Source organism: Hippocampus bargibanti, linkage group LG11 (genome assembly GCF_051943395.1).
Source record: "Hippocampus bargibanti isolate YZ-2025 linkage group LG11, ASM5194339v1, whole genome shotgun sequence".
In the NCBI taxonomy this organism is placed as follows: Eukaryota; Metazoa; Chordata; class Actinopteri; order Syngnathiformes; family Syngnathidae; genus Hippocampus; species Hippocampus bargibanti.
Genome location: NC_142744.1, coordinates 1,322,566 through 1,347,605, shown reverse-complemented (window position 1 = coordinate 1,347,605; position 25,040 = coordinate 1,322,566). Strand labels below are relative to the sequence as shown.

General features: G+C 38.8%; 2 protein-coding genes across 8 annotated transcripts in view; one reads left to right on the top strand and one right to left on the bottom strand.

Moving 5' to 3' along the window:
* Nucleotides 1–24,648, bottom strand: part of ctnnd2b (catenin delta 2b) — a 62,335-nt gene extending 37,687 nt beyond the window's left edge. For 6 of the 7 annotated variants that reach the window (XM_089007819.1, XM_089007822.1, XM_089007825.1 and 3 more), the window contains exons 1-3: nt 24,461–24,648; nt 22,171–22,266; nt 1,846–1,982 (exon numbers count right to left, since the gene is read on the bottom strand). In XM_089007819.1, the coding sequence (XP_088863945.1) occupies nt 1,846–1,977 (132 nt within the window). In that variant the 5' untranslated portion in view covers nt 1,978–1,982; nt 22,171–22,266; nt 24,461–24,648. Of the gene's footprint in view, nt 1–1,845; nt 1,983–9,261; nt 9,673–22,170; nt 22,267–24,460 lie in introns of those variants that run through there. The other variant, XM_089007821.1, reaches the window with a different exon arrangement.
* On the top strand, nt 12,599–20,030 carry urod (uroporphyrinogen decarboxylase). Its single transcript, XM_089007828.1, has 10 exons — nt 12,599–12,759; nt 13,815–13,927; nt 14,868–14,947; nt 15,704–15,766; nt 16,490–16,687; nt 16,769–16,930; nt 17,685–17,819; nt 18,408–18,508; nt 18,691–18,757; nt 19,828–20,030. Exons 1-10 carry the CDS (start codon nt 12,737–12,739, stop codon nt 19,990–19,992), a joined length of 1,107 nt encoding a protein of 368 aa, XP_088863954.1. The 5' UTR covers nt 12,599–12,736; the 3' UTR covers nt 19,993–20,030.
* Nucleotides 24,649–25,040: the final 392 nt, after the last annotated feature.

Below are 25,040 nucleotides of genomic sequence, written 5' to 3'. Positions count from 1 at the left end.
TTTATGTCCCCAAAAGGCAAATGCTGCCCCCTCGTAGAAGGCAAAAACATTGGCAGAGGTCTGACCAGCGCTTGATCAGCAAGAAAAAAAAACAAACAAATGCGGGAATGGCAGCGAATGAGTTAAAATGGAGGTGTGACACGATAACGCAATTGACAGCTTATCAACCCATCGCCTTATTGAATACGCTACTAGCCGCTAGCATAAAGGACAATCACTTTTTTGTTTCTTAAGCGACATCAGAAAAACGTTTGATAGCATCTAAAATACTCAAAACACGCAGGATGATATTTTTAGTCAAATACAAAACACCAATAAAAATAAAGACGTAAAGTGTCCAAAATGTGCAAAAAAAAAAAAGAACCAGGAAGTGGCCAGTTTCAGAAGGTCCCGCCCCCTTGTTCGTGATGTCACCCCAAGACGTCTTGCCTTGCTGGAGAATCAAAACAATGGCTTCAGATTGGGAGAAGATGCTTTCTTGTAACTCATCCAGTTATGAATATGATTCAAATAGTTCTGAAGAGGAAAGCATACATGTTTGCAATCGATTAAAGAAGTCCTTCAGTCTCATTTTGAGGTATCTGGGGGCGGGAAATGTAGCACCAAAAAGAGACAGAAAATGGCGACAAAGCTCCGTGGAAGGAATTAATCAGCCCGTTTCCTGATTAATTCCTTACACAGAGCTTTGTCGCCCTCTTCTGCCTCTTTTTGGTCCTACACAAAGTTTTTAGACCAAACAAAGTCCAGCAAAATGCATTGACGTGATGGAAGGACTGCTACAATGTGTCCTTACGTACAGTTTATTTCTTTAATTATAATACCATAGCACACTTATTATACATAAAATAAGGTATATTTTGTGTAGTTTTAAGCCTTAGAAAATGAGAAAATTATGTTTTACGGTGACCTGGGAACGGATTATTCTCATTTTAATGGTTTCCTATGGGAAATTAATTTTTGGGATACACACTTTTCGCCTTACACACTGTCTGGGAACCACGTAGCCAAGGTATCACTGTAGTGTACACCATTGATTGCTCCGGTGCGTCTCATATTTGGAAAACTTTTCAATATTTAGATATTATATTTGGAAAACTTTTCATTCATTGAAAGTGCGCCTTATAGCCCGGTGCACCTTATATACGGAAAAAAAATGCAAATACATCATTCATTGGGGGTGCGCCTTATACACCAGAAAATACGGTAGTTCCAATTGCAAGGAAGCAACGAGATATAATAATAATAATAATAATAATAATAATAATAATAATAATAATAATAATAATAATAATAACACATTTCATTTATAAGCGCCTTTCAAATCTCAAGGTCACTTTACACTCACAAGATACGTTTTCCTGTGGTTGAGCAGCGGCAGCCACACGCGTCAGCGGAAATAACTCAAATAGATAGAAAGCTAGCTAGCTAGCCAATAGAGAGCTACTGTAAAGTGTCCTTGAGAATTTTGAATAATAAATGAAATGTATTATTATTATTATTGTAATAAATAGCCAGCTAGCCAGCTAGATAGCTGTATAGCTAATAACTAGCTAGCTAGATAGCAATCCATACACATTTAGTAGTTCAATAAGATTGGAATCCTGGTTCGGAGGGTGCGCGCGTTACTGATTCATTCTCCTTGCTCATTGGCTGAAATGAAATAATCATGCTCTCCATACGACGAAGACTCATCAAATATAAAGCAGCGTATCTTGTTCGGCAGACGGCGGGAGACTCACTTTGACAGCCTGCGGTGCTAAACGCCTACTTTGAGCGTGAGAGCGCACCGGGGTAGTCAAAACCACATTGTAAACTTCATTTCTGTGACGTCGAAGCGGTTCGTACCTGTTCCTTGACAGAAGCCAAAATGGCGGAGGTGCTTTCCGACTCGGATCCGTCTCCGTTGGAGGCGTTGAGGACGGGGCTCAACATGGCGGCGGCGGCGGCGGTGTCAGACGACACTTGGGGCACTGGCATCACTCCTAGAAAAAAAAAACAAGGCAAAAAGGGGGTGCAAATTTTAGTCATACGACGCCGCTAGCCGGTTAGCGCAGACGGCCCCTCGAGTCATTGCCATCAACACGTGGGTCCTAAAAATGGATGATTCAGAGAGAGGCAGTAGGTAGGAATTATTTCAATATTTTTTTTAGCAGTGGCGGACCATTAAGGCCTGCAAGGCCTTCTCTGCTGGCCTAAAAATATCTGAATCACAGACTGATGTGAATGATATTTTAAGAAGGTTCTCTCTATTTGAGTTATTCCGGGTTGTTGGCTATCTATTAACTATCTACTAGCGGGCTAGCTAGCTTTCTATCTATTTGAGTTACTTCCGGGTTGAGTGAACACTTACGCGTGTGGCTGCCGCTGCTCACCCACAGAAAAACTTCATCCTGTGACTGTGACCTTGAGAGTTTTGAAAGGCGCTTAGAAATGAAATATATTATAGATAGCTCGCTAGCCAACCAGATAGCTAATATAGTAACTAGATAGCAAATAGATAGCTAGGTAGCTAGCTATGGAAAGAAACTACTGAGAAAACCCAACACTGACAGGTAATCTCTAAAGTGCTGGCTAGCTATTAGCTATCTATTAGCTGACTCGCTTTCTATCTATTTGAGTTACTTCCGGGTTGAGTGAACGCTGGCGCGTGTGGCTGCCGCTGCTCACCTACACAAAAACTTATCCTGTGACTGTAAAGTGACCTTGAGAGTTTTGAAAGGCGCTTAGAAATGAAATGTATAATAATAATAATAATAATAATAGCTGGCTGGCTGGCTATCTAACTAGCCATCTGTTAGCTATATGGCTAGCGAGCTTTCTATCTATTTGAGTTATTCCGGGTTGAGTGAACGCTGGTGCGTGTGGCTGCTATGTCTTAACTGTCTGGCTATCTAGCTAGATATCTGTTAGCTATTTAGCTAGCTAACTATTGGCTTGCTAGCTTTCGAGTTAGCTTTCGAGTTAGCTATCTATTAGCTGGACCCAGACGGGGATGGCAGATCAAAGCGCCAGTGGGAGGACACGGAACATCATCCGCATCTGGTAATCCTGATGCGTCGCCGCCGCCGCCTCAGACGCGCTGATGAAAGACTCGTCATGAGGGATTTGACACATGCGTGTCGACGCGTGGGGGGGCCGCCGTCGGCATGAGATGGCAACAGTCCAACCCCCCCCCCCCCCCCCAAACCCGTTCCGTCGGTTGTGACCCCCACGTGCCACTGGATATTTTCTCTCTCGCTATCTCGATCGCCCGCTTCTCTCCACTTGACCTATTTTCCCTTTCACTATTTTTTTTCCGTGTCCGGCGAAGGGTGACAACAACGGGACGGGCGCGCCACATTGTAGTTACCGTTCCCTCTGGGGGTCGTTATGATTATTACATATCCAGTGATACCTTGGCTTATGAACTTAATTGGTTACCGGAAAGTGTGTGTAAAGCGAAAAGTGAGTATTGCAAACATTAATTTCCCATAGGAAACCATTATAATGAGAATAATCCGTTCCCAGGTCCCCATAAAACATAATTTTCTACTAAATAACCCTTAAAACTACATAAAATATACTTTATTTTATGTATAATAAATGTGCTATTGTATTTTAATTAAAGAAATAAACTGTTTGATTTGCTTTCGCGGGCCGAAAAAATTGATGTGGCGGGCCGGATTTGGCCCGTGGGCCTTGACTTTGACACCTGTGCACTAGAAACTTCATTAATAGCTGCTTCGTTGCTTGTCTTTTCTCTTCAAATTGTACAGATGGCTTGTGTGGGTTATTTGTGTTGGCTCATCTATTGAGCTAGCGAGTGAGCGAGTTAGCTAGCTCTCTTTCTATTCAGATAGCTAGATCATCCCTTATATCACTGGTGTCCAATTCAAGGCCCGAGGGCCAAACCAGGCCCGCCACATCATTTCATTCGGCCCGATAGAGCGAATCTAGCATGTCAAGCGCCATTTTGTTACCTAAAGTCTCAAACTCGGCTCGCTATAGATTGTTAACCCTTTCCATTGTGATGGACATACATCAATATGTATATCTTTTTTTTTTTTGCGATGCGTGAAAAATTACAATACATTTGCAGGCCAAATAAAGCCAGCGTTTTCATTGGAAATCAAGCAAAGAGCAAAGCGAGGATAATAAACACCCACCCGGCCCGCTCGACCCCAAATATGGGTCGAGCGTAGCCAAAACCCCTTTCTACCAGTGACCAGTACAAAGCAGCTTTCCCCCCAATAAGAGCCGCCGCAACTGGGTTACGGGGGGGGCAGCTAGAGACAAGACTTTGAATATGGATTACGCCCGACGGCTTTAGTTGACTCAAAGATAAGCTTGGATATGTATATACTGTACACTAATAGCTCCTTTTTCAGCGCTAAATGGGGACTGGCGCCACCCACAAAAAAAGGAGGATTTGCTCACCCCCCCCTTAGGAATTTTCATCTATGCATATATGGGTACCAATATCTTTAAAATCGGTATTTATTTATGTATTTATCACATATTTATTTGTGTATTTATTCGTGTATTTAGGTCTGTATTTATGTATGTATTTATTTATTCATTTATGTATTTATTCATGTATTTATGTATGTATTTATGCATTTATTTGTGCATTTGTTTGTTTGTTCAACTATATCTATTTATCCATTTATGTATTTATTTGTGTGTTCATGTAAGTATTTATTTATGTATTTTTTTTAAATGTATTTATTTATTTGTTTGTTTATGTATTTATTTATTTATTATGAATTTACCCATTTATCTATCTCTTTTATTTATTTACTCAACTATGAATCTGTTTCTTTATCCATTTATTCATCCAGGTATTTATTTTTTATCAATTTCTAATTTATTTATTCAATTATGTTTGTTTATTTATCCATGTATGTATTTATTTATTATCAATTTACCAATGTATCTGTTTTATTTATTTATTCAACTATGTATGTTTCTTTATCCATTTATTTATTTATCGACTTATTTATTTTTTATCAATTTTTAATTTATTTCTTTAATTATGTTTCTGTGTATTTATTTATTTATATATTTATTATCAATTTACCCATTCATCTATCTGTTTTATTTATCTATTCAACTATGTATCTGTTTCTTTCTCCATTTATTTATTTATGCACGTATTTATTTTTTTGTATCAATTATTTATTTATTTATTTATTCAATTATGTTTCTGTTTATTTATCCATGTATTTATTTATTTATTTATCCATTTATGTATGTACTTATATATCCATTTATGTATTTACTTATTTATCCATTTATGTATTTATTTATGTATGTATTTGTGTATTTATTTATGTATTTAGTCATGTATTTATTTATTATCAATTTACCTATTTAACTGTCTGTTTTATTTATTTATTCAACTATGTATCTCTTTTTTCATTTATTTATCCATTTATTATTTATTATTATTTGTTGATTATTCATCTTTTACTTATTTATTTACTTATTGGTGTACTTATTTATTCATGTATTTGTTCATTTATTTATTCATGTATTTATTTGTGCATTTATTTGAGTATTTATTTATGTATTTATTCGTGTATTTATTCGTATTTGTGTATTTATTTATGTATGTATTTGTGTTTTATTTATGTATTTATTTGTGTATTTATTCGTGAATTTGTGTATTTAGTCATGTATTTATTTTTTATTATCAATTTACCTATTTATCTATCTGTTTCATTTATTTTTTCAACTACATGTATCTATCCCCTTTTTCATTTATTTATTTATCCATTTATTATTTATTATTATTTGTTGATTATTCATCCTTTACTTATTTATTTACTTATTGGTGTACTTATTTATTCATGTATTTATTCATGTATTTATTTATTTGTGTATTTATTTGTGTATTTATTCGTGAATTTATTTGTGTATTTATTCGTGAATTTAGTGTATTTATGTATTTATTTTTATTATCAATTTACCTATTTATCTATCTGTTTCATTTATTTTTTCAACTACATGTATCTCCTTTTTCATTTATTTATTTATCCATTTATTATTATTTGTTGATTATTTATCCTTTACTTATTTATTTACTTATTGGTGTACTTATTTATTCATGTATTTATTCATGTATTTATTTATGTATTTATTTGTGTATTTATTCATGTATTAATGACTTTATTTATTTTTATTAACAATTTACCTATTTATCTGTTTCATTTTCTGTGTGTATTTATTTATGTATTTATTTGTGTATTTATTCGTGTATTTATTCATGTATTTATTCATTTATTTATTCATTTATTTGTGTATTTATTTATGTATTTATTTATGTATTTATTCATGTATTAATGACTTTATTTATTTTTATTAACAATTTACCTATTTATCTGTTTCATGTATTTTTTTCAACTACATGTATCTCCTTTTTCATTTATTTATTTATTCTTGGTTTATTTATCAGCAGACAACCGCCACCTTATTTTTTTTTATGTATACAGTATAAAACCCGCAAAACGTGAAGTGGCGCTAGAGATTACCGTAGCATAACAATTGTTGTCTCTCTTTCCCCTTTGTCATGTGAGGATATTTGAAAAATGATTTCCAAAGAGATGTAATCTCCCCCCCCGCGATGATTGACATGAGGAATTGCTAGCTTAATCTTTTGACCGTTTAAGCTCACCAGCGCAGTCTGAGACCAGAGAGATTCGGGAAAAAAAAGACACAATTCATCACCAAAAGCGAAGAAAAAAAATGTTTCCGATCATATTGGGCTACGTCGGAAAAAGGACATTGTTTTGTGTTTGGGCTCAGGGTTCCCCCGTCACCTCATTAAAAGTCGTCGCGCTGTTTTGGCTTCACCGGTCAGTCATCTGTGCCTTTGTTGTCTGAAAGCACCCGGGATTTTCAAATTAAAAGCAACTTCACGCTTACATTTGTTGTTCGGCTCGCTATTTCTCCTCGACAAAACACACAGCGGGGAATCGAATGCCGCGTTCTCACAAATGTTGTCCATTACGGCCACCGTCCACTTAGTGTCAGATGAATGCAAGTTGAAAAGTCATTTAGTTTGAAAAGGCTGTTCAAGTGAAGGCCCGGGGGCCAAATCTGGCCCGCCACGTCATTTTATTCGGGACTGCCAGATAAAGCAGTCACAAAAATAGTAGAAAGCACCAGGGAATGAAATCAAGACCAAGTCGGAATCATGCATGATGAAAAATTGATTGATTTTAAGTTAAAAAAAAAAAAAAAAAAATTTAGCGCGATTTACGGAACTATTTTTTTTACCGCTGTCAATCTCAAGCTAGTACCGGAAAACCAAGCCCGACTTTTCAACCGCATATTTCGAACGGCGCTTTTATTTTATTTGCGTCATTATTGATTTAGCGCGTTGAACGTATCGGTCGCGTGGACGATGACAACACCGGCGAATGCAATGTGACGCGCCGCACGGCTGAATGGGCGCACCAGAATGCTGAGCAAACGGTGAAGACAAACAATGAGCGGATTAGCGACTGGCGCTTCAGCAGCTCGGCGTGTCAATGAAAAAAAAGGCTTTTAAAACGCAGACAATGTCGCGGCGCGCTAGCCAAAAAAAAGCGAACTTCCTACACATGCTTGCGTTGACAAACGCCGCCATTACAGATTTTTTTTTAAAAAAAGCAAGAAATAAGCAAGCGTTACTTTTTCCGCTGCTCTTTTCGATCACTTCAAATACAATACTTCGATCATTTTTTTTCGCAGTTACAATAACCTTGTCAAATTCCACCCGCAAATCATCAGTCAATGCTAGTACCACGTGGCACGCGGGCCGCCATTTTTTTTTTTTTTTTTCACTTTGGCGCTCTCCTCTGGTATTGGATTGGATTAGTCGCATTGGAATAAATGGACATTTCCCAGCAAGCAGCAAAGTGATGAAAGTAAGAAGAAAGGAAAGGAAGAAGTAGAAAAACAAAATACGGGAGCTGCTGTTAAGGCAGCCACTTGTTGCCAAAGCATCCTGCAATTCAATTTCCTGGCAATAAAAAGGCAAAACGCACCCCCCCCATCACCATTTTAACCCATTCATTGCCATCCCTGAATTTATAATAATAATAATACATATAATGTATACGCGCCTTTCAAAACTCCAATAGATAGCTAATAGCTAGCTAGCTGGCTATTAGCTATTTATTAGCTATCCGTTAGCTAGCTGGCTGGCTATTAGCTGCCTAGCTGGCTGGCTGTGAGCTGTCGGCTATCTATTAGCTATTTATTTGCTATGCATTAGCTAGCTAGCTAGCTTTCTATCTATTTGAGTTACTTCGGGGTTGAGTGAACACTGGCGCGTGTGGCTGCCGCTGCTCACCCACAGAAAATTTTTATCCTGTGACTGTAAAATGACCTTGAGAGTTTTGAAAGGCGCTTAAATGAAATATATTATTATTATTATTGTTATTATTAAATTGAAGACAATTAGCAATTTGCTGCTTTTGGCCCCGAAATGTCGCATGCCAGATGTGGGCCAAGATGCCTTCATTGGACACCCGTTCCAGCCAATATATAACGATCAATGAATTTCTCATAAATGAAAAGTATTAATTATTATTATTTATGATTATTATTATAAATGTGAGCTACACGCACCCCCCAGGAAACACTCATGTGGGTAATGAATGGATGAATGACTGCGCAGCGGGGCCGACAAACGGCCCGAGGGGGTGATAATATTTGCACAGTGGTCTTGTACTGGCGGATGGCAAAGTCTGGGGGGGGGGGGGGGGTGGCAGACCCCGGATGGAAGGTGCACCCCCCCCCCCCACCCTCAAGGCTCACAATTCAACCGCACGACGACACTTGACTTCTTCTCGTGCGTCTACATATCGCGTGGTTAAAATGCCCAAAGGGGGGGGGGGGGGGGGCGTGTCTGTCTAAACCACTATCACGCATTGTAATCTTACAATATCGCTCAAAATTGAGGTCAATCTCAAAAAGTCATTTAGATTTAGCATCAGAGCCCGGATGCAATTGATGGCGAGTGCGACTGGTTGAAATGGGGGGAGGTAGTGGGGATGGGGGGGGGGTCCATTTTCTACCCACGATCGATACCAGCGCGCCGCCACAGCCCCGAAAAACGCCTCGTCAGGCACGAATTTGCACGTGAGGACAAACAAACGGCAACATCTGGCGGACAAAAGCTCGCTTCGTAGCTATTTTAAGTAATGATAATAATAATAATAAACGCGCGTGGAATTAATGAAACGAGGAAATGGGGTGGGGGGTTGCAATGACATTGGAGCGCTTGCTTACTGTCAAATCAATTCCCTCGGGGGCGGTGGCGGCGGTGGTGTAATGGATGAACGGCTTCTTCCTCCACTTCCCTTTCTTTGCCCAAATTGAAAGCAGGTAACACGCTCGATCCCATCCGGGAAGTCTTTTGGGCTCCCAACATCCGAAAAGGGAAGCAGCCAGCGGTTGGGGAGGGAGGGAGGAGAGGGGGAGGTAGGATGGAAGGAAGGAAGGAAGGAAGGAGCGGCCGGGCAGGAGCACTGCGCACAGGCGCAAGGCAAGAGTTCGTTCGCTCGCTAGCTAGCTAGCTAGCTAACTCGCTTACTCGTCTGTCTCTCTCTCTCTTTTCTCTCTTTTTTCGCGTTCTGTCTCGATGGTGAGGGTGTGCACGGCGGCGCGTGCGCGCGTTCCACTAAGCAGCGTCCCTTCATCCCCGCCAGACAGACTGACAGACGGTTTGGGGAAGGGTGACGACAGCGACACCCAATGGCGATGAAGGGAACATGACGGCGCGCTGTATAATAATGCTAACTGAATATAATACGAACAATAATAATACTACAATACATTTCATTTATAAGCACCTTTCAAAAATCTCAAGGTCACAGGATCAGTTTTTATGTGGGTGAGCAGCGGCAGACACATGCGCCAGTGTTCACTCAACCCCGAAGTAACTCAAATAGATAGAAAGCTAGCTATGTAATAGATAGACAATATATAGCTAATAAAAGATAGAGAGCGAGATTGCTAACCAGCCAGCCAGATCGCTATATAACTAATAGATAGCTAGCCAGATAGCCAGCCAGCCAGATAGCTAATGGATAGACAGCTAAATAGCTAGCTAGCTTGATAGTTAATATAAATGGTGGAGCAGTTTGGGAAAACTGAAGAGGATAACAAGCTACTACTAATAATAATAAACATAATAATAAACATAATAATAATAATAATAATAATAAATTTCATTTCTAAGTGCCTTTCAACACTCTCAAGGTCACTTTACAGTTCCAGGATAAGTTTTTCTGTGGGTGAGCAGCGGCAGACACACGCGCCAGCGTTCACTCAACCCGGAAGTAACTCAAATACATTTGAGTTACTTGAGAACTTGGCATACAAACTATTTTTCGGGATACACACGGAGTTGCCACAATGAGTGATGTGTCGTTGGCGAATGAGCCCGTTCTAACAAGAAAATGGCGGCCGGCTGTTTTTGTCCTCTATTCCCCGCCCCCAGTCGTCGATTAAAGCCACGTGATTGGTCAAGAATGCAGCAGTGAGGGGGGCGGGTTAAACATTAAAGAGACAGGAAGACGACAGAGTGATGAAATGGATAGAAAACAGTGGAATTTGGACTCGTTTCAACTTTGATTGTTCAAAAGCAGAGTGTAGACTGCAAGGTTAAAATATCCCATCAATCAGGCTCCACAAACGACCCGCACAAGTCATCTGTACACTTGATGCAAAAAGCTATCAACCCAGCTAAACAGAACACAATTGATGAGGAACTAGATAAAATTATCGCAGAGAAAGCACCTACAATGGATCATTGCTCAAAATGGTGAAAGAAGGCTACATTCCTCATCAAGTGTTTAATGCTGATGAAACCGGCCACTCCATTCCATCAAGCCATCAACGACCATCACAAAGGTCAATAAAACAACTTTATTATACAGTAGAGTTTATTTCTTTAATTATAATACCATAGCACATTTATTATACATAGAATAAGGTATGTTTTGTGTAGTTTTAAGCCTTACAAAATGTGAAAATTATGTTTTATGGGGACTTGGGAACAGATTATTCTCATTTTAATGGTTTCTTATGGGAAAAACATTTTTGGGATACACACTTTTCGTCTTACTCACTGTCTGGGAACCAATTAAGTTCGTAAGCCAAGGTATCACAGTAATAACAAATACTAAAGCGTGACAACATGTGGCAATGTCACCACCTAGTGGTCAGCTCTGCTATTGCACGCTTTGTGCTTCCGTTTGAGCTTTGCACTTCAAGTCTTTGGCTGCTCATTCTCGACATTTGCATCCACCAAAGAATGAATTGTGATGTTACGATGGGGTGAAGCGAACATCCTGGCCCTAATGCTCTTCCATAGCATTGAGACGGTAACAAAATGGAATGTCTTTGGCTCACAGATTCAAACGACACCCAAAGTTTGCCCTCCTCGTCGTCTCAAAGAGAAGCGGCGCAGACGAATAGCTAACCGGACATGGCCGGATTGAGTCCCGCCGGGTCCAAACTGGCTCTTCACGACTGACAGAGGTCGTCGGGAGGCGAACACAACGTGGCTGATACTTCTGAGACAACCCAAAAAAGTGTCCAGTCGGGAGGCAATGACTGACCTGGAATTTCATTCTCTCCTTTGTAATCCAGAACTGCTTCGTGTCACAAAGAGGGTACAGCAAGTGCTGAGGAATGAATGACTTTTTGTGTCTTTGTGTTGTCACATTTGTTTTTTTTTTTTTTACTTCAAGATGGCGCCACTAGAGTGGCTGGCTTTCCAGCAGCTGTGTTACTTCCGGGGAGAGTGAACGCTGGCGCGAATGGCTGCCGCTGCTCACCCACACACAAAAAAAAAAAAATCCTATGACTGTAAAGTGCCCTTGAGAGTTTTGAAAGACGCTTATAAATTACATGTATTATTATTATTACTACATTTCCTCAGTCGTGTGATTTTCTATATTTGTAACGCTACTACTACTACTTTTTTTTATGACACTGTGTACACGTAGCTATTCATACTGTCTCAATAGCTATCTAGCTAACTGGCTAGCTATCTGTTAGCTGGCTAACTATCTCGCTGGCTAGCTGGCTATCGATTAGCTGGCTGGCGATCTGGCCAGTTATTAGCTAGCTAGCTAGCTTGCTATCTATTTGAGTTATACCGGGTTGAGTGAACGCTGGCGCGCATGGCTGGCTGCCGCTGCTTACCCACAGAAAAAAAACGTACCCTGTGACTAAAGTGACCTTGAGAGTTTTAAAAGGCGCTTATGAATGACATTTATTATTATTATTATTATTATTATTATAAATCTGCTTGTAGGAATATGAGGTTGTATGTTTATTGTTCCATTATTCTTTTTGATTGTAAAGCATCCTTGGGTGCTTTGAAAGGCGCTTGTAAAATAAATGTATTATTATTATAACACTTGCAGTCTTATATTCCTTTTTATTATAATATACTTCCACGTATATTAAAACGGCAATTCAAATTTGAAACTCAGCAATTGATCACATAACATTGTACTTATTTCTATTATTAATAACGTGTTATACATGCGTTGGTACTTGCGAGCAATGCGTTTTATTTTGAAGTGTACAACGTTTCCGCTTTGGTCACGTGACTCCAACATGGCCGCGCCCTGCAAGTGACAGTTGCTGTGGGAAACTGAGCGAGTAGAAGCGTCAGTCGAGGTGAAGCGCGCTCTCTACTTGACATCTTCCCAAAGATAAATCGTTTTTTTCTCCTAAATTGGCCGACATGAGCAAGGACGAATTTATCCTGTGAGTAGTCCGGGTTGGATTGGACGCCCTCGTATCGCCAATAGCGCCGTTGCGTGTTTGTTATTGTTATGAAAACATCGCTCGATTTCGCAACGTTATTTGTTGACAAAAGCCTTTCGAATTAAACTCATTGGCGGTTGTTGCCGATGGTTATTGGTTCTAAATAATGCAATGACGTGTACTAATTTGCGAGATTTGAGAACCGAGCTCAACGTCTCTAAATACTGATTATTACAAGTGCTTTTAAACATCATCCTTATTTTTATTGTTAAAAACGACCCCCCAAAAATTACATGTTTTTTTAGGTGGAGGACACCCTGAACTGGTTGCCATTCACATATGACAATACAACTAGCTATCAAGAAGCTACCTACCTTGCTATCTATCTATCTGCTATCTTATTAGCTGTCTAACTAGCTAGCTAGCTATTAGTTATCTATTAGCTAGCTAGCTAACTTGATCTATTTGAGTTATTCCCGGTTGAGTGAACGCTGGCGCGTTTGGCTGCCGCTGCTCACCCACAGAAAAACTGATCCTGTGACTGTAAAGTGACCATGAGAGTTTTGAAAGGCGCTGAAAAATGAAATTTATTATTATTATTAGAATGGTACATATGAACATTTTTAATAATAATAATAATGCATGTAATTTTTTTGAAGTAACACGTGTAGCTATCGATTAGCCATATAGTTATCTAGCGATCTATCTATGGGTGATTTCTTAGCTATTTTTTAGCTAGCTAGCTAGCTTTCTATGTATTTGAGTTACTTCTAGCTATCTAGCTATCTATGGGCGATTTCTTAGCTATCTATTAGCTAGCTAGTGGAACTTTGGGATGCACGACATGCCAGTCAATCAACTGTCTCGGTTGTAGTAAGGGGTAATGGGGGGGGGGGGGTGATAAAAGCCTTATCTGTCCTTGCCACTAATGGGGAGTGGGACGAATGTAGTTGAGATAGCTGAACGTAACTCTTGAGACATTGTTTCAAAATGGGGAGGGGCGTGGTGGTTGGGAGCCATTTTGTAACAGCAAACATTGTGACGTTCCCTTCCAGACCCAAAGACTTTCCTCAACTCCAGAACGACACGTTCCTACGAGCCGCTCGAGGCGAACAAACCGAGCATGTTCCCGTCTGGTGCATGAGACAAGCTGGACGATATCTACCTGGTATAAGGGGGACAAAGGGGGGACAAGGGGACTTTGCTATCCTGCTAACCAGACACAGTGATACCTTGGCTTACGAACTCAATTGGTTCCCAGATAGAGTGTGTAAGGTGAAAAGTGTGTATCCCAAAAATTCATTTCCCATAGGAAACCATTAAAATGAGAATAATCCGTTCCCAGGTCCCCATAAAACATAATTTTCGAATTTTCTAAGCCTTAAAACTACACAAAATATACCTTATTTTACGTGTAATAAATGTGCTATGGTATTATAATTAAAGAAAAATAAACTACTGTATAATGAAGTCATTTTATTAACCTTTGTGATGGTCATTAATGGCTTGATGCAATGGAGCGGCCGCTTTCATCAGCATTAAACACTTGATGAGGAACCTTCTTCTTTCACCATCTTGAGGAATGATTACTTGTAGGTGCTTTCTCTGCCATCATTTTACCTAGTTCCTCATCACTTGTGTTCTGTTTAGCTGGGTTGATAGCTTTTTGCATCAAGTGTACAGATGGCTTGTGCGGGTTATTTGGGGAGCCTGATTGATGTCTACACTCTGCCTTTGCACTATCAAAGTGGAAACTCTCTCACTGTCGTCTGCTTGTCTTTTTAATGTTTAAACCACCTCCCCTTACTGCTGCGTTCTTGACCAATCACGTGGCTTTAATCGATGACTGGGGGCGGGGATTAGAGGACCAAAACAAGCCGGCTGCCATTTTCTTGTAAGGAGAACGGGCTCATTCGCGAACGACACATTGTGGCAGCTCCGTGTGCATCCCGAAAAATAGTTTGTATGCCAAGGTAAAATTTTCATAAATTTAACGTTCGTAAACCGAAAAGTTCGTAAAGCAAGGGGTTCATAAACCGAGGTATCACTGTAACTGGTTCAACGATGCAGCATCCATTTTGATGAGTCGAATTTGTTTCCATTTGCAGAGTTTCGTGAGTTCCGGGCAGGGAAGGACTTTTTTGAGACCTGTCGCTCACCGGACGCCTGCTGTGAGCTTACGTTACAGGTAATAATAATAATAATAATAATAATAGTAATAATACATTTCATTTATGAGCACCTTTCAAAACTCTCAAGGACACTTTACAGTCACAGGATTATTATTTTTTTGTGGGGGTGAGCAGCGGCAGCCATTCGCGCCAGCGTTCACTCTACTCGGAAGTAACACAGCAGCAAAGTTATGAAAGGAAGAGGAAAGGAAAGAAAGAACTCTAAAAGTTTTTTTTTTTCCTTTCGTGACAGTTCTATAAATATGATTAACATATTTTTTTTTATGTAGGCTGACATAATATTGAGTTTTAAGACTGCATAAACATTCAATACAGCAATAGAAACCTCAGACCACTGGTGTCAAAGTCACGGCCCGGGGGCCAAATCTAGCCCACCACACCTTTTTATTCGGCCCGCGAGAGCAAACCTAACGTGAAATTTCATGATGCGAGCTAAAGTACCAACAAAAAAATTCAAATTGTCATATATAAACCACAATAACAGTCATTATTTATTACTTCAAATTTGAAAACTAGTCATTTAATAATTTGTTGTGCGCTCTATATACTTTGTGTTTCACCTCGAAGCGCTTCCCGTTATGCTTCAACCGGCTGACTAAGTGACATTTGATTGGTTAGTTGAACGCTATTTCAGGTAACTGAACTTTGACCTTTATTCCACTGGGTCAATCCGAGCTTTTGGAACCAACTGAGGGTTGGGGGTGTGTGTGTTATCTGTCATGATGTCTAATTTCGATTTTAATGTCTTTTAGCCTTTGAGGCGTTTTTCGTTTGATGCCGCCATCATCTTTTCGGACATCCTCGTCGTTCCACAGGTAAATTGATTTGATTACCGTATTTTACCGGTGTGTGTATAAGGCAACTTTCAAACTTTTTTCCATAGACAGGTAACATCCGAGTTACGACCGGCTGAGTTACGACCACCTGTACTTACGACCGCCAGACCTTTTTTTTTTTTTAATTCTACGCGTACTACAATTTTGGCCAGCCAGCATGTCACACACTAGCACAGCAATCTACTGCGTGACTACACTCAATACAGTAGTAGTTACGGTGCAGATACCGTCTCGGCAACATCTCCTGTAGCACTGCACACTGCTTTTTTTTCCTTCGACGTCCGCCTGAGTTTGAGCGTGTGTGTCGGGCGACCTCTTCTGGCCGTTAGTAGGGAAAGCCATTTTTCAACAGCGAGCATGCGTGGGAAGCCGTGTGTATACATTACAGGTACAGTTTTCGATAATATGAAATATAAAATGATAAAAATGACACTAAAAGGTATAACATTTATAAATTAACTGTACAGTAAACAGGTACAGCAAATGGACAGCTAGCTATGTAGCTAGCCAGCTAGCTAATGCAGCATAGTAGATCAAAAAAGGATGTGCGCTGGGTCATCTTTGGAAGAAAATCAAGGCTTTTGAATGCGCCTTATACACCGAAAAATACGGTTTTTCATATTTTTATGTCTCTGCTCCGGCTTGATAAAACGATCCCACGGATAGAAAATAAGATAAATGCGCCATTCCTTCTCCCTCCAGGCCATGGGGATGGAAGTCCAGATGGTACCAGGCAAAGGTCCCACATTCCCTGACCCTCTAAAGGAACCAGAAGACCTGCAGCGTCTCCGCTCCAAAGTGGACATCACCAAAGAACTGGGTTACGTTTTCCGAGCTATCACGCTAACCCGACACAAGATGGAGGGCAAAGTTCCACTGATCGGATTCACGGGAGCGCCGGTGAGGTTCCGTAGAAAAGTCCGGAAAGGCTTGACTGGTCGCCATTCCAGTCCGTAACGGCTTTACGTTTTCCTTTAACAGTGGACGCTCATGTCTTATATGATAGAGGGCGGCGGGTCCAACACTCACTCCAAGGCTAAACGTTGGCTGTATCGCCATCCCGACGCTAGCCACCTGCTGCTCAAGATGCTCACAGACGTGATCGTGGAGTACCTGCTGGGCCAGGTGGCGGCGGGAGCTCAGGTCAGACATTCGACATGTAGCATTTTAACATAGTTAGCATGTTTTGCTGGAGATTCAGGGCACTATGTACTTGGCTATCTGTTAGCTATCTATCCAGATAGCTGGCTATCTATGAGCTGGCTGGCTATCCACCTGGCTAGCTATCTATTAGCTGGCTATCTATTGACTAGCTTTCTGGCTGGCTATCTATGAGATATCTATTAGCTAGCTAGCTAGCTTTTTATTTATTTGAGTTATTCCGGGTTGAGTGAACGCTGGCGCGTGTGGCTGTCGCTGCTCACCCACAGAAAAACTTATCCTGTGACTGTAAAGTGACCTTGAGAGTTTTGAAAGGCGCTTAGAAATCAAATGTATTATTATTATTATTATTATTATTATTATTAATTCGTTATCCTCTTCAGTTTTCCCAAACTGCTCCACCATTTATATTAGCTATCAAGCTAGCTAGATATTTAGCTGTCTATCTATTACCTATTTGGCTGGCTAGCTATCTATTGGTTATATAGCTATCTGGCTGGCTGGTTAGCTATCTAGCTAGCTATCCTTTAGCTATCTATTAGCTAGCTAGCTAGCTTTCTATCTATTTGAGTTATTCCAGGTCGCTTGCACGTGTGGCTGCCGCTGCTCACCCACAGAAAAACTGATCCTGTGACTGTAAAGTGACCTTGAGAGTTTTGAAAGGCGCTTAGAAATGAAATGTATTATTATTATTATCATCCTTTTCTCCCACTTGTGACTGAGTGGTATCGTGCAGGCTTTGCAGGTGTTCGAGTCCCACGCCGGCATCTTGGGACCATCCGAGTTTGAAACCTTCTCTCTGCCTTATCTTCACGACATCGCTCGCCGCGTCAAAGAAAAACTCAAAGAGGCACGCCGGGAAGTCCCCATGGTGAGAAAACGACAGCGGTTCACTTTTCTTCCCTTGGCGTGTGAAAATTATTGACTTCATGCTTTATATTGACGGGTGTCAAAGTCATTTTTTTGCCGCAGGTCATATTGTAGTGACCGTGTCCTCTCGGCGGCCATTTTGAATTTGGGGAAGCCGTTAGAGCGTTTAATTACATATAGAGCGCACAACAAAGTCATGTATAACTACTCTTTCAAATTTGAAGGACAAAAATAATGACTGTTATTGTGGTTTACAAACGACGGTTTGAAATTTTGCTTCGGACTTTAGCTAGCATCGCGAGCTAGCATTCGCGAGCTGCTCAATAAAATGATGTGGCGGGCCAGATTTGGTCCCCCGGGCCTTGATTTTGCCACCCGTGCTTGAAATTCAGCGTCTTTTCTCCGAACTGTCCTCTTTTTTGTTTGCAATGCTTTGTTTCTGTTCTCATTGTTTTCTCCAGAATTGCCCAACATGTCATTATTTACTTTCGCCAATAGAGGGCGGCATTGCCCCAACCGTTGCACCTTCTCTAAATTGTTCAAGACTGTATTCTTTGTTTGCGACTGTGTTCTTTGTTTACGTTTGTAGATTGTTTTTGCAAAGGATGCCCATTATGCTCTGGAAGCCCTGTCTCAGTCTCATTACGAAGTGGTTGGCCTTGACTGGACTATTGATCCACGTTTAGCACGGTAACACACACACAATTATTTAAACGTGTATACAGCGTTTGGTCAACAGAATGCCAACGTCCGAAATTTAATTCTTTTTTTTCATTAAAAAAAATAATCACATTGAACCTAAGTACTCCTAGCCTATCATATACAAAAATGTGTGTGTGTGTGTGTGTGTGTGTGTGTGTTTTCCAATTTAGCGAACGGACAGGAGGGAAAGTCAGCCTTCAGGGAAACATGGACCCGTGCGCACTTTACGCTCCCAAGGTAAAAAAAAAAAAAGCAAACTACTTGTCATTAACTCGAAATGATGCATTTGTGGGGAAGCATAAATTATGGAAATTAATCACGAGAAAACGTCACGTTTAAAAAATTCGGCAGCAACTATTTTCGACCTCACCACAAACGCACAGCCATTTTTTAATGCTCGTTTTATTTTATAATAATAATAATGTAAGGGATTAGCCAACTAGCTGAATAGAAAGAAAACTAGCTAGCTCACTCGCTAGCTAGCTCGATAGATGAGCATGGAATTTCACAAGTTTGATTTGCTTTCGCGGGCTGAATAAAATGATGTGGCGGGCCAGATTTGGCCCCCGGGCCTTCACTTTGACACCTGTGGCCTCGAAGGTTACGTCAGAAGCTTGGCTACTCACTTTTAATAATAATAATAACAATAATAATAATAATGCATTTCATTTCTAAGTGCCTTTCAAAACTCTCACGGTCACTTTACAGTCACAGGATAAGTTTTTTTCTGTGGGTGAGCAGCGGCAGCCACATGCGCCAGTGTTCATTCAAACCGGAAGTAACTCAAATAGATAGAAAGCCAGCTAGCTAGCTAATAGATAGCTAATAATAATAAATAATAATAACAATAATAGACTTAGCTAGCTAAATAGCTAGCTACATAGCTAAATACATAGCTAATAGATAGCTATTTAGCCAGCTATATTCATGACATAACAGATAGTTAACGGTTATAAATCCAAAATGGGAAACAGTAAATATGTCTGAGAATTTTTTTCCCAGGCCTCGTTTATAACGCGCACCCAAACGGAGTTATTTTTTAGTTAGAAATTTTTACGCGTTATACTCGAATAAATACAGTACTTAGTGTTGAATCTAAATACATGCTTAAGATAGCTGAAATTAAACGGAAAAAAAACAAATGTGAACGACAGAATAGCTTAAATATATTTCAATTAATTGCCGTTATATGTAAAGAACGTCCACTAAGGTTGCCCCCCCCCCCACCCCCACACCAAATCTGGGCCCCCCCTTTGCGAAATCCCAAATGTACTTATGTTGTCATTGGAACCCCCCCCCCCCCCCAGGAACGTATTTCGGACATCGTGAAGAACATGCTGGAAGGATTCGGCACGAGAGGCTACATCGCTAATCTCGGCCACGGCCTTTATCCCGACATGGACCCGGAGAACGTGGGCGCTTTCGTGGAGGCGGTACATCGGCATTCCCGACAGATGCTCAAACAAATTTAAGGAAATGTTGGAAGTGAAATTAAACATTGGAGAGCCCAGTCGAGTGGAGATTTTTTATTTTCATATTTAATGTTCCTCACAATTGCCGTTTGGTCACCCTGATTTTCAGACGTTCATCACACAAATACGTCGCTCATATAATAAGAACAACAATAATACGAAAAGTGTGTCATCCAAACATTTATTTCCCATAGGAAACCATTAAAATGAGAATAATCCGTTCCCAGGTCCCCATAAAACATTATTTTCTATTAAATAAGACTTAAAACTACACAAAATATACCTCATTTTATGTATAATAAATATGCTATTGTATTGTAATTAAAGAAATAAACAGTATAATAAATCAGAATCATCTTTATTGCCAAGTATGTAGAACACACAAGGAATAAAGTTGTTTTATTTACGCATACGCTCATCTGTTTATATTTCCAGTCCCAAAAAAACGGCGGCTTTCGAGGACAACATTTTCCATTAATCCGCGATGTATCAATCTGGATTACACGTCGGCTTTTTGAATGGGTTGACCCCGTTAACGCCAGGGCGTGCACGCGACAAAAAAACATGAGTGTTGAAAGATATGACATGGCGATGAGATGGCGCGACAAGAGCTCGCAAATAGCGGCGGAGATCAAGATTAAAGCGGGAAAACGGATTGCATCAAAGTGCATCTTTCTTAAAAGCAAAAAGTAGTTCCAGCAGTGGATTTTTTTAACTCCTTCACTGCCAGACGATATGCAAAAATGTATCCACTCCAGTGCCAGGGTTTTTGTCATTTTCACTCCAATTGCAGGATATTGAGTTATAAGACTACATAAACATTAAACCTTAGACGCTCTTCTTTCATCAGAAAAAAAAACTAGTTAATTCCTAAATTCTATGGATCTGGAGTTATCCAAATTTGAAATGGGGACGGCCATAAATTTTTTTTTTTTTAATAAAAATACATTTCATTTTAAGACTACATAAACAAACGCAGCATAGGAAACCTTAGACGCTCTTCTTTCATCAGAAAAAAACTTATTTCCTAAATTACATGGATCTAGAGTTATCAGAGTTTGAAATGGGGGCGACCGTAAAAAAAAAGAATACGCAGCATAAGAAACCATGGACGTTCTTCTTTCATTGAAAAAAAAACCTAGTTAATTCCTAAGTTATATGGATCTGGAGTTATCTGAGCTTGAAATGGGGGCATCTATACAAAATACAATACATCCATATTTATTTATATAGCGCTTTAACAACACCTGAAGCTGTTACAAAGCGATAACATGGACAAAAGCCAAATGCTGCCCCCTCGTGGAAGGGAAAAAGAGGTCTGACCAGCGCTTTAACAGCACCCTCCCCCGCAAGAAAAACCAAAAACGTGAACAAATTCGGGAATAGCAGCCAATGAGTTAAAATGCGGATCTGCATTTTTCGCTAAGCCTAGCATGGCTACATTTGCCTTTTGTCGTAATTTTTGTTATCTTTTCGGGATAAATGCAGCAACACGCCAAAACTGCCAAATCAATCATATTTTACAGTAAACATATTTGCGTGGAAGTAAAGGAAATAATAAAATTAATGTGATAAATAAATTAATTATATTTATATACATTAATTCATGACTTTCCAACATTACAAACACATTTGCGTGGATATTTACAAAAAAATAATTAGATGTATATAAATAAATGACTTTCCAACATTACAAACATAATTGCGTGGAAGTAAAGAAAATAATAAAATAAATATAATCAATAAATTAACTAATTATATTTATAGACAAATTAATTAATGACTTTCCAACAATACAAACACATTAGCGTGGATATTAAAAAACTAAATAAAATAATTATATGTATGTTGATTTTCTTTCACGGGCCGAATAAAATGATGTGGCGGGCCACATTTGGCCCCCGGGGCCTTGACTTTGACACCATATGGGATGTCCCTAAAATAAATCGCATGAGATCTAATCAGGATGGCGGCGTTTTACATGTGGAATTACAAAAGCTAATCCCAAATGGTGTTTTTCCTCCGCGTAAGAAGATTCCATGAAATCCCGTTGTTGTTGTTGTTGTTGCGTTTTGGCTTCTTCAACAACAGATACTCACCCGAATTGGATTTTGCTATTGAAATAATTATTTTGCTTTCAGATGTCCCCCACCCCACCTCTGTGTTATTGATTCTTACCGGTATTATTTGTCTTTTCACTTCACGTCACGTGGAAGGGGGCGGGGGGTGCCAAACTTCTCTTCAATGGCGGCCCTCAAACGCGGCCAAATAGAACTGGATGAAGACGCACATAAAAGAGGACATTTTATTTTGGTCAAATGTACCCCAACTTCATGTAAAATGAATGCAATGACTCCTAAATGTAAACACCAAATTCTTAGCTTGGTCAACTTTCCATAATTACAAATACATTTGCAGGGATGTAAAAAAAAAAATAAAAAAATCAATAACTAATTAAATCATGATACTTATATAAAATAAATACATAAATGACTTTGCGACATTAAAAAACATATTTGCGTGGATGTAAAGAAAATAATAAAATAAATATAATAAATAAATTAAATAATGATATTTAAATAAATAAATAGGCATATAGGTAAATAAATAAATAACTTTCGGACATTAGAAACACATTTGTGTGGATATTAAAAAACGTTATTAAATAATTATATGTATATAAATAAATGACTTTCCAACATTACAAACACATTTGTGTGGAAGTAAAGAAAATAATAAAATAAATCTAATAAATAAATTAACTAATTATATTGAAATAAATAAATGACTTTCCAACATTACAAACACATTTGCGTGGATATTAAAAAAATAATAAAAATAACTAAATAATTATATGTATATCAATACATAAATGACTTTCCAACATTACAAACACATTTGCGTGAATATAAAAAAATAATTATTATATGTATAAATAAATCAATGACTTTGATTTATTTATATAAAAAAATAAATAATAAAATTAAGAACAAAATGCGAAAATTATATTTTATATATAAATAAATAAATTTCCAAAATTACAACCACATTTGGGTAAATGTAAAAAAAAAAACAAATAAATAGAAACAAATACTGTACGTAAATAAATAAAAAAAGGGGAGAGACAATAATGGCAATACACGGTTGGGGGGGACAAATAATACAATTACAGTGGCAATGAAAATTCGAATTAGAGTTGGACAGAATATGACAATTTGTTTCCCCTTTTTGTTATCTCATTGCTTTCCTGATTGATCTTCTGTATCACAAACGCAGTCTTGATGACCGTCAGCCAGTTTTTAACACGAAAGCAGCTGAATTCATCACCATGAGGATGGACATTGTGGCTTGAATGAAGGGAGGTGGGCTTCCATTTATCCCTGGCCTTTTGTGTGGCTTGAGGACTAGAAACACATCACGCCGGCTTTTGTGATGCCTTTTTTTTTGTGGAAATAGCACAGACAACCGGACAAAAAAAAAGATATAAAAAAATACTCTGGCTGATTGTTGTCAAGGTAAGAAAAAAATCAGCTCCAGGTGGGTCATCGGTGGGTCGTCGGGGGCGATCAAAGCGATAGCAACAGAGAAGATATCGCCGATCTTGATAAAAATGGGAGATCCAAGGCCTTGCCAGGAAAATATTCATGTTTGTTGATGAATGAAAGATTTCAATGATAATGGAGTTCAACACTCTATAATAATAATAATAATAATAAACTACAATTTATGAAGGTGAGTAAGTTGTATTTTTATAACTCATAGAAGTGGTAGAATATATATTTTTCTCCATAACTGCCAGGTTTCAAGCAAAAAGAAGCATTAGCATATATATTTCTAGAGCTCACAATTTTCTTTCCTAGTATTCAGTGACAGCCATTTTGGATTTCTGACGAAAATCTGCCTGCATTCGATCGTTGGTATTTGCTAACTTATATTTTGAATTTGTTCTTGTGTTTTCTGTTCTTGTTTAGTTTTCCAATGGTACCTTACTCGTTAAGATCTGTCAAAAATTAAGAAAGTTATGATAGTTTAAACTGTAATAAAGAATTCGGTTTAACTGTGTGTACTACAGGGCAGAAAATCCCCTCATATTTCGAAAATTAAAAATTCCATTATTTCTTTATTATTTGTCATAGAACAATAATCTATACATAATTGAAAGCTATTTAAATGCACTTTAATATGGTGATGAATTATTATTGACAATTTTTGTCACATCCCGTATTTATAAGGTCGACATTCCAATAATTCAATCAAGCACAGACAAAGTCAAGTTGAACCCCTTTAAAAAATCGGAAAATAAATTAAAGGCTCAGATCTTTGATTTTAAAAGACAGTGAAAAGCATTTTTATTGTATCGTATAATGCAACCGTGAAGTTAATGGGAATAATTTCACACCGCGCATTTTAAACGACAGCCAGAAAAAATCAAGTGGAAGTTTGTGGGAAAAGTAAAATAATCGCCTACCTTCGAGGAGACGTCACTACACTTTTGCACAGCTCTCGTTTCAAAGTGTACAAATATTTCTCCTGGTACTCCAGATTCATTTTCTTCTGTTTCATCGTTGAATTGTACACAAAGCAAACGTTGACTATGAAAGTAGTCATGAAAAGAAAACAAAAATCGCACAGCTGAGAACGTAAAGTGCAATTGCAAACGGCTGGCCGCTAATCACTTCCGGGGGAGCGGTTTACGTCACAATTGCCACAAGCTTATCCATGTATTTATTATTTATTCGTTTATCTAGTTATTTATTCGTCTATTTAGCTATTTGTTCATTTTTTTATATTCTACTTAAATTTTGTTTTTAAATACTGTACTTGTTTTGCGAGTGACACTGACCGGAAGCTGAGTTAGCCCAACCTTCTCATATTTCCACTCGAAATGTGATCAAACTTTTTTCGTCCGCAACAGTGTTTCTTAAGCTTGTCAGGCATTTATTCAAACGAAAAAAATATAAAAACAATTACTTTAATAATAAAGTCGTTTTTTAATAGTGCAATGAACCAGCCATTGATGGCCAAACGCAACCGGTGACTAGTCGTAA